We start from the raw sequence: 15,181 nt of genomic DNA on the forward strand, positions 1-15,181 counted from the left end.
CATTGAATTTAGCTTTTTAAATGAGCCATTATGCATTAGGTATGGGCAGCACAGATAATAAAAAGCAGCTGAAAGTGATGATGTGTTTAGGGTTAATCAGTTAACTGGGATCTTCTGGAACCAAGCAGTGACCTTCCTTATTGCTTTTTTATGGGCTTTGTGGATAGGGAACACAGGCAAAATGCATAAGCCATCCTAAAATAACTTATTTGGAAGACTGGTGTAGAATATTAAGGATGTTAGACTATGGGTATTTTCAGGAAACATTAGCTTTGTTTGCATGACCACTTGATCTCTTACTTTGGTTAAAAAAAAAAAAAAAAAAGGAACACTGTTATCAACATTTCTAATTTTGTTAAGTAACATATATGAAAAATACTAGCCACATGCTTGGGCTATGATTCTATTTATTTCTATAACTTAATTAGGGAGGAACTCAGCACAAGCTGTCACCTTGAGGAAAGTCAATGCTAGTCAAAAACACTTTTTTCGTAGGGTTGCATTTTTAAATCCCTATAACTCAGTGAAATCAGTATCCTGAAACTAAATTTTGAAATAATTCAACTGGCTGTGCATGTGAATTAACCCTTTATTAAAATGGATCCAGTGATACCTCTAAGTTCTGCTGCTTCAGACTATAAAGAATAAATCTAAAATACTTGCTTGGTTAATTCTGTGATTAACTGACTCAAAAGTATATCCAGGTTTGTATTTCTTTATTTTCAAGGATGTCTTGCAGATGGTCCCATAGAAAACCTCTGACATGGTGCTGAGCAGCTTGCTTGTAGATGATCAGCTTTGGGCATAGGGCTTGGATAGGATGATCACCAGAGATGCCTTCCAGCCTCACCTATTGTTTCTGACGTAATGCAGAGTATATATTGCACTTTGTAATCTATTATAAACTAGATTGAGCAGCAGATTGAGAAAAATGTGAGCTATCTTTGGAGATTTAAAATGATGCCACATGAAGCAAAGATCTTGTTGCTGTTTTTATACTGGATCAAAAGCTTTCCTGTGTCTTTTTCTTCACTGATTACTCTGATCTCTCCAATTTCCTTGAATGGGAGGAAAATGAAAGGGCTGAGATACAGTGCAGAGCAGAATAATGAAATCCAAACTCAGGTCACTTTTGTGAGTTACCCAAAGAATGTTATTCACAATAGATCAAAGGGATTATAGATAGCTTCCTATCTAACACCTCTTGCATGTAGTAACATCAGCAGATCACACCTTAAGCAGCTGATGGACCAGATCCCCTGATTTTTGCACAGTATCAGAGGATCAGTCCTGTGACCTGGGGGGCTGGTGGGAGCAGGACGTACACTGTTCAGAGAGAGACAGACCACCTCTCAGGTTCAGCCACGGAAATAAGAGGAATTGACATCACAGCTTTCCATCTTTCCAGACTTGTAATCACACAGCACATCCATTGTCCATGGAAGTGGAATGGGTGAAAGAAATAACTTTGAAGTGCCTGCGTCCTTCCTGTCCCGAGCAGGCAGACATTGGGCATTCTAATGAAAATTTTCATTAACTTTGATTCAGGAGTAAGTGAATGGCAGTTGATAAGTTCTGACTGTAAACCTGTTCCATGTACTGTACTTCCCTGTCAGGCACCTTTGCAAACCTTCATTTGCTCCATCCTGGCCTGCACCCTGCTTAGGGTTTATGTAAGCCTGGCCAAAGTCACATGCAAAAAGCCCTAATAAAGATGCAATTTGCTGTCTTCTTACCCAAGGGAGGCAGGGCAGAGAAGGAGTTGCTGCAGTTCCTGTTGTTGTCACTGTACCCTTACTGGGGTGGTGGCACAGAGGAAGGCAAATTAGGGCAGCCCTTGTTTTTCAAGGTAAGCAGGCTAATTCTGCTGATCTCACCATTTAAAGGAGCTCATGGCACCTGGAAATTGTTGTCTTGTGTGCTCAGGTGCAGGAGTCACATTCTGTTCATTTTGCTCATCAATATGACCCTTTGGTTGTGTTAATTTGCCTGTTTCTGGCCCAGCCTGGCTCTGTGGGGTCAGCTCCTGGCCTGGTGTTTTGGTTCTGTGTGTACACACCGATACCAAATGGTGGTGGCAGGGGGAACAACTGTAAGGAGCGTGAATACACATCTTTTTTCTCCGGCTTCACTGGAGTCATTTGTCAACCACAAGGTCATTCCCTTTGGTTTCAAAACTCATGCAAGGAAAAACTCAATTTCATTTTCTGAATGATCTTTGGCTAATTAGTATTGATTGAGTAGCTACATGTTAACAGACCAGCATAGCTGGAGCTGCTAATGTCTGAGCTTGGACTTGTCCCTCTTTTTTTTTTTTTTTTTTTTTTTTTTTTTTTTTTTTTCATCTCTTTGGGCTACAAATGCACTTTGAAAGGATTATCAATCTTGGGAAGCTGTTTAGTAAATACTGCAAGCTGTTACAAACTGAGAAAGAATGGTTAAACATCAAATGTGCCAGCCTATGACTAGTCAAGCAGTCAAATATCCCAGAATAAGGTTCTAGGTAAGTTCTGGTTGGAATATAAGTTTTTCCTTAGTTTAATTCTCAATCCTGTGGTGTAATTTGCTTTACATGTACCCATTTCCATGGAATATTAACAGTTCCATGGCAGTTTCATAGCACGGAACCACCTAATCCTTTATTCTCCCTTTGAAATTCTAGAATAATCGGGAGAAGAAGCCACAGGGTGTGTAGAAAGCTACTGAAGACCTCTAAAATGAGTTTGTCTTTGACCAATATTAGTTTGGTAGGGCATCCCTGAAAACCCCTTTCAAAAGCTCATAGTTAAGTGATGGCACTCAGATTGATTTGACTGTGTTTTTTTTGTTGTTGTTGTTGTTTGTTTGTTTTTGTTTGGTTGGTTGTTTTTTGTTTTTTCTCTTTGCAAGTCATAACTAAGGCACAGAACAGCACAACAAATATCTTGATTTTCAGATTTATTTTTTTTTTCCTTTTGCTTAAAAAGATTTATCCTGGGTTTTTAGAAGAACTTCCTATTCATCAAGTGAGTCTTAGTCTGTTCTATAAACTCTGTAACGTCTTCAGTGAACCTGGTGAGTGACAGAACAGCCTGGATCCAAAGCCTCGTCTCCCTCTCCTTCTCTGTAGTGTTTTACAGTGCTGCCACTGCCCAGGAATGGAGCAGCAAAGTCACAATTTTCTTCATCAGCTTTAACAGTTGTGGAACAACTGCAAGGCTACTGATGTGGCATAGCTTTGGGATGTTTATGCATGTATTCCCTGGAAAAAAAATGAGATGCTTTTCAGGTCCAAGCTGCACAAGTGCTGTGGCATTTTGGTACTTTCCAGGACTGCGCAGAGGGATGTGACTGCCACATGCAGTCTGTCTGCAGATGACCTGCACCAAATCACTTGTCTTCAAGCCAGGGCTTGCTCTGCCATGCTTTCATTTGCAGTCACTCCCTTACTGGAAGGCTCTGGTTTTAAGTGACTGTAGATCTTCACAATAAACATGCTGCACTGTTTGAATCTGGGGTTTGCTATCCTGAGCAGTGTGCTCATTTTCTGGAATTACAAACCGTTTCTTTTGTGTTTACTTGTTCCTTACAAAGTGAAGGATACAGGAAGGCATAAACCTAGAAGCAATAAGAACAAACATTCAAAATTATCAGATAATTTTATTAAAATTACAGCAATTTCAATAAAAGCAAGTGTAGCAGAAAGGAAATGCAAAGAGAGCCTTTGGCTCCACAGAAAGTCTCTCAAACCCTCCTATTACCATTTGTCATTAGTCTGATTGCATCCCAGTGTGTTTCTGATACTTCTCTTTTTTTTTTTTTTTCTCTCCAGGAAATAACACATTTATCATGGGCTATTTACATGTTTGTAAGTGTAGGACCGCTGCCTGTTTACAGAAATTGAAACAAGCCTCATCTAACAAAATAGCGAGTGTGGTTCAATGGCAGGGCAGAAACTTGGTTTCTAGAAGCTCCCTGGGCAGCCAGCAGGAGCAGCTCAGAGAGCTAACAACTGATGCTTGCAAGTGATGTGGAAGGCGTTTGTGCTGGTTTGTGCTGAGAACTTTGTGTGGCAGTAGAGAAACCTGAGCAGGGATGGAAACGCGCCCTTGCGGGGCAGGCACTGCACCAGCTGAAGGCCCCAGGAGCCCCAGGCAGTCAGCAGAGAGCAAAATCGAATGCAAGGCAGTAATGGTAATATTAATTCATTTGCTGATTTAAAAGCACATGGAGTCATTAGTTTTCAGGGGCTGCCACGGCCACGGAGGTGTGGAGTGCTGCACTCTGGAGGTGGCTGTGCAAGCACCTGCTCCTTGGAGCCCACGTCAGGAAGAATGGGCCCTACCTCATCCAGAGTACCTGTGTTAGTGAGATGGGGCTAGCTGGTGGCAGCTTAACCAAAATAAACTGTTTAGGATAAGTGACTGAGGTTGAAAATGCTCCATCTGCTGAGAGCTTTCTTGTGTTCTTGCCTGCACCTTGCCATTGCTTCCCCCATCAGTTCATGGTAGGGCCCTTCCAAAATGTGGGATCGTTTGCAATGAGAGTCAGAGACTGAGCACCTCAGAGAGCTCCTGGCCTGGGCTGTCACCTGGTGCCAGCCCACCTGGAACAAGGCTGCGAGGCTGGCTGACCAGAGCCGAGCTTTGGCTGGAGCTGAAGCTGATGTTGCATCGTGCTTTTGTCTGCAGTTCTGCTAAAGATTTTGCTGGATTAGGGATGCTCTGAAAGGGGCAGTTTGTAAAAGATGCAGAAGTTGGATTACTTCTTGGTTAGGTTAACGTGTACATGCACATGATTGTGCCAGTTGTTGGTGAAAGCTGCCATGAGAATAATAAATTTTAGTTCCCTTATAGCACTGCCACTATTCTGTTTGGGGATGTTTCAGCACAGAACACCGACAGACACAGTTTTCATTAAAAAGAGATAATTGATAGAAGAGGACAGATGGAAAACACAGAATCACAGGAGTGGTGCTGGTCAGGTAGGAGCAGGAGTGGCCACAGCACGCCCGCCTGCCTTGCTATTTCTGTGCGTGCCCAAAGACACGGACCTCTCGCAGTAAACACGCTATTATCACTGACTAATATATACTGACAACCTTGCTTGTGAAAATTAAGAAGTGGAGATTAAATAATCATGCATGCAGGAATGGAAATGCACAATTTATATTAGGATCAGCCAAGGAAGATTTATATTTTCATGTTTAGCTCATTTCAATGATGTTTAATTAGCCCTGAATAGCTGCTGAGGAAGTACCTTGCAGAATTTGTTCAATGTAATAATCCTGGCATCAGTATTTTTGAACCACGGAAAAAAAGCTTACAGTTAATTAGAGTATTAATTCTGTAGCATTACCTGGCTGCGTATGCAGATTCTGTTTTATTTTCATCCTTGAAAAAAATCTAGCGAGAGTGCTATAAGGTTATTTGAATGCCTTTTATGCTATTCCTTTTCTAAATTAAAACTGTCTCTAACACATGATAATAGCTGTAGTTAGATCAGTCTGAGATAAGTACATGTCAGATGAGGTTCAAGATAATTGATGCTGTAAATATCCCTCGAGTGGAAAGATAGACCACATTAATGGCTTGAACATTCAGTCTGTTTGCAGGAATCTGATTTGAGACTTAATAGAAATAGGCTGAGATTATACAAAGCGTTGAGTTTATGGCTTACGATGTCTTTCAAATTCACTCTTGCTGTCTGTAAGTATTCTCCCTCTGCCAACTGCACGCATCTGGAAACTTCCCTGATGTATGGTTTCTTTTGTAAGCTCCTCCTCTGGAGGGTGAGGTTTTGTCGCTGTGCTAAAAAACCATAATGTGGGTTGGTCTGCTGTGACCAGAAATCTGCTCCCTCGCTTAATTTGCTTTATCTAAGGAGCAAAATGCGTGGAGGAGAGCTCGCTCTTGAGAAGCTATCCTGGGGAGTCGGCACCTGCAAGGTGACCAGGAGAGCTGCAGGAGGCACCTGACCAAGCTCCAGGTCCTCCACCTGCATAACCATGAATTATTTTGTATGAGAAGGGTAGCAAAACTAGCAAATGAAAAAGCTTGGTTTCCTACAGATCTGCGTCCTTCCTCCCCACACCTCCATCTCCATTCCCTTTCTCTAGGAAATGCTGTTCCCTGTGGACTCCCCACGAGCTCCATAATGCTGGGCTGTGCAGAGGGCACCCGTGGGTGCCAGGCTCCAGGCCAGCTCGCCATGCCAAGCTCACAGTGAGGTGTTTCTCTCAGCTACTCTGAGCCTTGCTCCAGTGCTTGCTTCTCCCCGTGTGCCTACCCCAATATTATAAAACATGCTGGAGGTTAATTATCTTTGGGATCTCAATCCCCACTTGAAATTTTGCTAAAAGAGGCTAAAAAGCTCAGAAGGTTTCAGGGAAAGGAGGTTTGGCAGATGGGCAGTCAAATGCAATTACCTCAGGAAGCAACTCTTAGCACCTCTTTGGGACTAAGCTGCATTTGCATACCGTAATAATGTTTTGGTATTAATTTTTGCTGATGCTGCAAAATTGATGGGCATTCTCAGTATGGAGAGAAGAAGACGTGGACTAGATGATCTCCTAAGGCCCCTCCCAAGGTGGATGGGATTTTTGCATGGACTCCTATAGCAGACTGGCTCTGGTGTTTCTTTCAAGTCATTGAAAAGGCTCCGCTTGTCTGGGGTCAGAAGTGGGCACTAAACATTCTGGGCAGGTTCCTCTTCCTCTTTGCTGCAGGTTTGTTCAATTTGCCTCCAAGGATATTTTCCTGTGCCTTACTTTCTTCATCATCCACTCCCTTTTATTTATTGCTTCCAATACTGTTGTTTTTTTTTTTTCCTCTTCTAAAATGAAAGTTTTGTCTTCTGTTCAAATAAAAATGGAAAAAATATATGGTTGTCTTTAGGAATAGAGATTGCAAGAAATATGCAGAGCACTGGTGAGATTCCTATACTGACATTTTTTATGATAAAAAGTTTAAGGCTGGAAAATAAATGTGACCCTCAGAAGAGATTCCCATATATGCAGTGGGAACAAGGTGGGAACAACACTTCTGTTATATAGGTATGAACTGTCAGATATTTATAATTCTTTGGTTTAGCAAAATGTCTCTGTACCTGTTTCAGAACATGACATTCAGAGGAAGTCAGTAACAGTTTTTAACAGAGAGGTAAACTTTGTGAGTAGTCCATGAAAGAGTTTTTCTAAAGCCAGCAGCTGGAGAACTAGAACTAGACCCTCCTAACGCAGTTGATATTTATTACTGAAACAAATTTTAGCTTCCTTTCTTTAAAATAATGAAGGCACAAGCATTAATTCGTTTTGAGATTATGCAACCAAGAATTACTTAACACATTAAAAAGTCATATTTGTGACAATTACTCCTAGTAATGGGTCATGCATGTCAGGAGGCCTTTAGTTTCAGTGTCTGTTTCTCCTGGCCTGGTAGGTAAATTGATTTTTCTTCTGTAATCTTCTGTTTCTTTAGAGGTACAGAGAGAATTAAAAAGCAAGGCTTCCTCTTTAAAAAACAAAATGGTTATTGCAGTTTTCCATCTTGAGCAACTGTACATATCGGATACGAATTTGTTCTCCTGGGAGCGAAGTGTCCAACTCCCATATGTTTATAGTTGAATCTTGGTTCAAAAGAGGAAAATAAATCACTGGGAAGGGAAAGTCCTGTAGCAGTCATACTTTATGGGTTCTTTCATAACTGCTTTCCTGCTACCTTCCTGTGCTTTCACTCCTTGTAGTGTAAGAGTGGCTTTAGCTCTTGTTTCTTACATTCTTTGTGTGTGCATTTGGTTCATCAGCATCTTCCACAGCCACGTCCTACAGGATGGGGAACCGAATTGTGCTGACACTTGGGTGTAGGCTAATGCAAGGTGAATGAAAGGATAGGTTAAATAACTCCATTTGTTCATTCAAGCATACTTGATTTCATAAAAATGTTCTGGAATTCTATATTCAAGTTTGTCTTTTTAATTGTATTTTTCATAAAGTATAATACTGGAAATGCCCGTGCCATCAGTGCCATCAGCTTGACCTCCTTTATATCACAGCCCAATCTCTTTTTTCAGCTGTTACTACATTGAATGTAATCATTTGCATTTCACTAAAAAGCATCTGGTCTTGATTTGAAGAGGTGAGGAATCTTCTGTATGCCCAGGTAGTCTCCTTCTTTATCTGATCTTTATAAGTAGAATGTTTGTCAGTTTTATACTTATTTTTGTAAGTAAAAAGTCTTGATTCTTTTCCATATTGAATTTGGGCTTCCTTCTGTTTACAGCTCATGCTGCTTGTTTTATATCTAACCAGTAGCCAAAAGAGCTCTTTTGTACCTGCTGTTTTCCCACCGTGAGATGCTTACATCCTATAATAAAATTACCATTCAGTCTTCTTCCTTTCTTCCTAATAAATACATCTGTCTCTTTACATCTCTTACTGCAAGACAAAGTAGTGGGTACTTTCTCCAGTTCGTAGGTACTTTTCTGCTGCTTTTCTCTTTGCCCTTTTATTTCTTAATGTTTCTTCGAATGGCTGACACCTGATTAGGATCCTGTTTTCAGGTCACCAATTCTCTATACAAAAGAAAATTGTATCCCTATATCTTCCTGCAAGCAGTGAACCCAGCAGTCCCATCTATTTCAGGACTGTGCTGAGTGCGGACGTTTGCTAGGTACGATTCTTCTCGCAGACCATGCCAGGGTACAGTCTTGCACTATTAGCCTTTATCATGGGTTCCTAGACGCATATTCTTCCATGTGAGCATCCCACTCTCATTATTTGCAAAAGCCACCGATCTTTATTTTGCATAGGACTGTGCATGTAGAAATCCAGCATTGCAGGAGATGTTGCTTGTTTTCTGCTGCTTGTGCTAGAAATGCAAAACTCTCGGTGCCAATGTATCTACTGTCAAGGGACTCCAGTGGTAATTTTGTCTCATAAATGCTGTACATTGGCTCAGTTTGGGGTCCCTGGATAAACAAAAGCAGTGCTGCATTCTTGCAGGGCTGTGCATGCCATCCTCCTAGGGTCATTAGCACATGCTGGCATGAGCAGTTCATCCAGTGGGCGTAGTTTATGCAAGTTTCATTGAGGTATGTTTATAATTTCATCAGAAGAATAACGTGTTTTCTCTCCATTAGCTAGTGTTCATTATACTTTTCCTCTTGGATTCTTTGTGGCTGTCCTCCAACCCTCAGCAGCATGGAAGGCAGAAATGGTCCCCGGCTGTGCAGGGTGCTGTTGACTGCCAAGGTCATTCTGTTTGTCTTTTTGTGCTGGAGGATGTTAACACCCTTCCAGTCTTCTAGCATGTGTTTGATCTTCTCAAAATGCTATTGGAAATCAATGTAAGCTCATCAGGGGTCTGCCAAGGTCACACTTGTGGTCTTTTTGGAGTAAGCAAGGAGGCTTGGCTTTCTTAGAGACTCTGGCCTTGTAAATGATGCTCACTTTCACTGTTGTAACTCTGCTGCACACGTAGTACAGCAATGCAGATGCATAAGAAATGTCTTAAAGGGCTGGGGAAGGAAAAAATATCTCATGCAGAGGTCAAGTTAACTGAGCTGCCCTGTTTCTGGCATCCCGCCAGCTTGTTTGGAGCTCTGCTACCTGCTAATGGATGGCACGCACAACACTTCATTACTCTTGCCGCAAGGAATACCCATTTGGTGCATTTTATGCATTTCCTGTATCAGGTGTAACTGCTTTATATCATACAGTACAATGTGGCACCTCAAGCCTGAATGCTTATTGATAGCTTATGTTAGGTCAAAGAGGCCAAAGTAAGGAAAATAGGGGGAAGAACCTCATATTTTTATATTTTAGAATAACTTACAAGTTAGGCAGGTGGAATACATGCATTACTGTTGCCTCCTCTATGGGTGTCTCGATGAAGCAGTTTCGATCAGTTTACCAGACGTGTGTTTTATTTATTATTATCTTGACTTCCAAATATTGCTTGCTTTGAAGATCTGAAGACAAAGGCAGCTAATTATCAGATGAAATCAGCAAGCTGTGTGGTCCCAGCAGCTGAAAAAAGATGGAATAGCAAATACAGGCTGTGATCCCTCTCCCATGGTTGTCCGTGTGGAACTCCCTGGAGCTCAGGTGAGGGTTGCAGGAGATGGTTGGTCTGTGTTTCCTGCCCCCAGCCTGAACGATGTCTCCAGCGCTGTACAATTCAGCATAGAGAGGACATTAACAGCAGCTGCCACACTTCTGTGCACCTTCTACACCAAGGTCTCTGACGGTTGTGCTACAATTCCCGGTATATTTAGATTAGGCCTATTCTGAACAGTTTATTCTGGGCTTTTGGTTTGCTTGAGAGCATCAGGATGTATGAAGGGAATTTTTCCAATACATCGTTGAGCATGCATTTGCCATCTGGGCTTCAGAAAGTGTTTGGTTCAATTCAAAGATTAAAGACTGAAAAATTGAACCTAATGGTGGCATAAACCTCTGTGGAAAACATACTTCTGTAATTATTTTCATTTTGATTAATAGACTTTAACTGCGTAACACCCATGACTTCAGTTTAATACGGAGAATTATTAGTCAGTTAACTCTTTGTAAATTGATCAACCCCAAATGAAAACTTTAAGATATTTTTTTTCCTTGTCAAGCACTTCAAAAATCCACCATGTTGAGCTTTCCATTGCTAAATCTTTCTCAGCTGCATTAAGATCTCTGTCTCCTCCGTGAATTCCTCTCTTTTCCAGGCAAATTGTGAGCAATACCTGAAGTCAATAGCTCCCCTACCCGACTGCCGAAGCCTTGATTGCTCAAATGCTGGTAGCGAAGAACGAACACCCACGGATACTTACACATATGCACAGGGATTTAAACAATGTATTCTAGCCACTGTTTGGAAATTTAAATATCAATTAGTAACAATTCAGTTGGACATTGAAGCTGGAGTTCTGGAGAGCTTGGACAAGGCGCATTAATGCCACCAGGATCAGGTGACTTTGCAATAGCCTAAAGGCTCTGAATTTGGCAGGTACCTGCCTCCATGGTAATAACTGCACAGAATGCCTTGGCAGTATTAGAAAAAGCATATTTTGTATTATGTTTGCAGCTTTCACACTGTCTGAGCAAAATACAGTCTTATATAACAACCTCCTAAAACATTTGTCTAACCCTGCACGGCAACAGGGCAGGCAGTTGAATGTTCAGTGAAATCTCACAACAATTGCAAGCATTATTTTGTCTCCTATTAGCGCTTCTTTTGCTGTGATGCAGCTGTCAAGATCTTTCCAGCACTGCTGATGGAAAAATCAGTCATGTTCTGCAGTGCAAATTCTGTATTAATTGACCATTATGAAATGCTTTGGCAGAGGGCTGGCTACATTTGCATTTCCGACTTCAACTTCTTTCAGGTTTCTTTATACTCTTGTCAAAGTCCGTCCCCTGCTGTACTACAGGGCCATGTTTTAGGGTAGCTGCTTTAGGTACCAGATGGGGGTCAGTTCACATGAGCATGCACCCACTGCAAGAGAGCAGACAGCATGAGGAAGTGATGGCATCACATCTCTTGGTATCTCAGAGTAATTTAGGTTGGAAAGGACCTCTAGTCCAACCCCCTAATCAAACCGGGGCCAACTCCAGGGCCAGTCAAGCTTCGGACGCCCCCATGGGCAGGTACCCACGGTGTCTCTGGAGCCATGTCCAAGCATTTGTCTGATTGCCTGGGGAATTTGCTTTCACAAAATGGTTGAGGTTGGAAGGGACCGCCAGAGATCATCTAGTCCAACCTCCCTGCTCAAGCAGGGTCACCCAGAGCACATTACTCAGGATCACATCCAGGTGGGTTTTGAATATCTCCAAAGGAGACTCTGCAACCTCTCTGGGCAGCCCGCTTCAGTGCTCCATCACCCGAACCATAAAGAACTTCTTCCTTCTTACAGCAACAAAACTTCCAGTGGTTCAATTTATACCCGTTGTCCCTTGTGCTATCAGGCCACCACTGAGAAGAGTTTGGCCCCATCCTCTTTACATTGTCCCCTCAGGTATTTGTAGAGGTTGATGAGATCCCCTCTCCATCTCCTCTTCTCTAGGCTAAACAGGCCCACCTCACTTAGTCTTTCCTCAGAGGACAGATGCTCTAATTCTGTCATCACCTTTGTGGCTCTACACTGGACCCTCTCTAGAAGTTCTCTGTCCCTCTTGTACTGAGGAGCCCACAGCTTTCACTTACAACCGGGCAGAATTTCTCTTGGTGCATCTTACACCTGTTGGCTCATCATTTTTCTTTTTGCTCTGCACCTCTTAGAGGAATTTATCTGCTCTGGTAGTGTCGCAGTATTCAGTCAAAGACAGACATTAGATCACTTTTTCACCTTTTCTTTTCCAGCCTGGCCAGATGCAGCTCCTCGGCCCCCAGTTGTCTTGGCGGCCTCCTCTGTGCTTGCTCTCGTATGTCCGTGTCTTCTTCTTTGTAGAGATAGTCAAGACCTGGACATGGTGCTCAGGATGTCCCACAGGTGTGGATGGAGGGGGAGGATCACTTCCCTGGACATGCTGCACTCTTGCTGTTGTGGCCTGGGAGGTGGCCGGCCTTCATGGGTGTAGGGACACCTACATCAGCTTCTCCACCAGGACCTCCCGGCCTCTTCTGCATAGTGTTTTCCATCCGGTCAGCCTCATACTGCCATGTGTTGAGGTATGGATTGCAGCCTTGTGCTGTCAGGCTTCACAGCCACCTTAAACCCCATGTTTGGGCTGTAAGTGGCTCAGTCTGCCTGGTCCTGAGTAACTTTATCAAAATGACACCGAGTCAGGACTTAACCTCTGCATATTTCATCTAGGAGGTTGCACCTTCACCTAAGGGAGAGAGATTCAAGAAGCAGTTCCACGACTTAGGGTGTGAGGTCTTTGCTAACCACCGTCCTTGTTTGTGGCATAAGGAGGTGCTTTAACAAGCAGCCACTGCAGAGCATTCACATTGTGAAATGTTTTGTGGTTCATCAAAACGTAGGGAACAGGTGTTTGGGCCTAGGAATTGAAGCAAGCTAATTTCCTTCTTTATATTTTCTATTGCATGAGTAGAAGATGGCGTTTCAGCAAGCCCATCCCTTTTCAAATGCTACCGTGATTTAAAATAACCTTTAAAACAAAAATGAAATCTCATTAGAAAATGCCATCCTAATTTGGAACAACAGTTTCATAATTTGTTTCTGTGATGTTAACTAAAATGTTTTGCAGGGTAGAATGAAGGTAACATTTACTTAAAATCCATACACCATTACAAGGTATTATTACTTGAATTATTCCAAATTTTGGAACATGTTTTGTTTCTAATTAATCAAGAGACTCTCAGGCTTTGTTCTTGTTATGGAAATCAAAATGTAAGCCTCTAAAGAATAATTTTAAGTGCAGACTGTTTTTCAATGTGGACATTTGAAACATGCTAATCTATTCAAATTGTTAATGATGGGCTTCCTTTATTAATCTTTTTTTTGTCTACCAGACCTCTAATTTCTCAAAACTATCAAAAATCTGAATGTTAGAAGAGCTGCTGCACTGATGGCCTGCCTGGCACAGTATCCTGTGGTGGTTACGGTTGCATTCGGCTGGCACTTGGGGGAAGGACGTGGGAGCAAAATGCAGGTGATGCTCCCACCCCAACAACTGCCCTTGTTTCCAACACCACTGAAAAGGGACGGAGGGGTGGGTGCCTTCACTCATGGCAGCATTCCTGTTGGCACTGGTGGTTATGAGAGTTGAGCTCCCTCGTTCTGCATTTTGGTGAATGGTAGCCTGAAATAAAGCTGGTGGATTATATTTATATAGGCACTCACTTGTATTCACCTGTGCAGAAATAGGGTTGCATTTGTGGATGAGTAATCAGTTAAGAACTACTTAAGGTGTTACTTAGCTTTAATTTGAGGAAAAAGTGCTGCTGAGGAGGTTCTGCAGGCGTTCCAGTCGGGGCTGAGTTGCACATGGAAACACGCCGTAGCTGTGTGCCTGCAGACGGGCTTGGTGCGGGTATAACAGGGGGGCATGGTCCTCCTCTGTGGGTACCAGAACCAGTGCTGTGCTCTAACTGCTGGCCTTGAGCAGCAACCTGTGCTGGCTGCCAGCTCGCTGGGTGGTGGAACTCTTCCCTAAAGCTCGGTGAGGAACTGCTGACCACACTGGCCAAGCGTTTTTAGCTAGGAACTGGTGATGACAGCCATTGTTGTTGCTTTTTTTTTTCTTCTTGGGTGTAATTATTCCTTTAAAGAAAGCTCACCATAAACAATAGCAAACCCTTTCAAAGAGGAATCTACTTGTTCCTGGTGGAATAAAGCCCAAATTAATTCATTAAGTGTACTCACATTCCAAGGGCTATCTCTATTTCTTCCCTATTTAAGATGAATGAATTCTGTTGTGGGGATCTAATTTTCTCTGTGATGAAGCGGTGGGAGTAATTATATGATATCTGTATTTTAATCAAGAGAAGTGTGTTCTAAAGCCTGGGATGAATTTACCTGCCTGAAGTTAAATGCATGTAACTGAAAGAAGGGAATGTGCATTAAATTACTGTATTAAATTGCTGCTTTAAAGGAAAACAGATGCATCCACGTGATCGACATTCCAGTGGATCCTGCCATTAGGATGCAAATGAGCCTGACTATTTATTACCAAAGCTTGATAAACTATTTTCTTCCAAGAGATGTTTAAATTAAAACCATACATAAAAAATCAGTAGTGGGGATGAAAACCAGGTGAAGCCTAAATATTAATGGAAACATGTCAGAAATATGATAGATACTGTCACATTATCATGTGTATTGTAATAAGCCAGGGTGGTGAACAAAGATCCAGTTGTACTAAGTGCTGTACAGATGAAAACAAACTCTAAAACTGGATTCTGCTGAGGAAGTCTTCAAACTTACATTTATGGGATTTAGAGCTGCACTGCTTCTGTTTTGCCTCCCTGCTCATGTGAGTGGTAAGGATCGCAGTGTTGGTGGAGCCTTACTTTATCTCTGTTGTTTCTTCTGCCTTTCCAGATTTGGATGACCCGATAGTGACAGTCCACCAGAGCATAGGGGAAGCGAAGGAGCAGTTTTACTATGAGAGAACTGTGTTTCTCAGGTGCGTTGCCAACTCCAATCCGCCTGTTCGGTACAGCTGGAGACGCGGCCAGGAGGTACTGCTGCAAGGCTCTGATAAAGGAGTTGAGATCTACGAGCCCTTCTTTACACAGGTAGGAAA

General features: G+C 42.4%; 1 protein-coding gene across 5 annotated transcripts in view; it reads left to right on the top strand.

The window, feature by feature from the left end:
* MDGA2 (MAM domain containing glycosylphosphatidylinositol anchor 2) overlaps positions 1–15,181 on the top strand; it is a 328,803-nt gene that overhangs the window by 146,078 nt on the left and 167,544 nt on the right. For 3 of the 5 annotated variants that reach the window (XM_084522442.1, XM_084522443.1, XM_084522444.1), the window contains exon 4: positions 14,977–15,173. In XM_084522442.1, the coding sequence (XP_084378568.1) occupies positions 14,977–15,173 (197 nt within the window). Of the gene's footprint in view, positions 1–2,136; positions 2,156–13,445; positions 13,586–14,976; positions 15,174–15,181 lie in introns of those variants that run through there. The other 2 variants (XM_084522446.1, XM_084522445.1) reach the window with 2 other exon arrangements.

Source organism: Aythya ferina, assembly GCF_964211825.1.
Source record: "Aythya ferina genome assembly, chromosome: 5".
NCBI classification, from domain to species: Eukaryota; Metazoa; Chordata; class Aves; order Anseriformes; family Anatidae; genus Aythya; species Aythya ferina.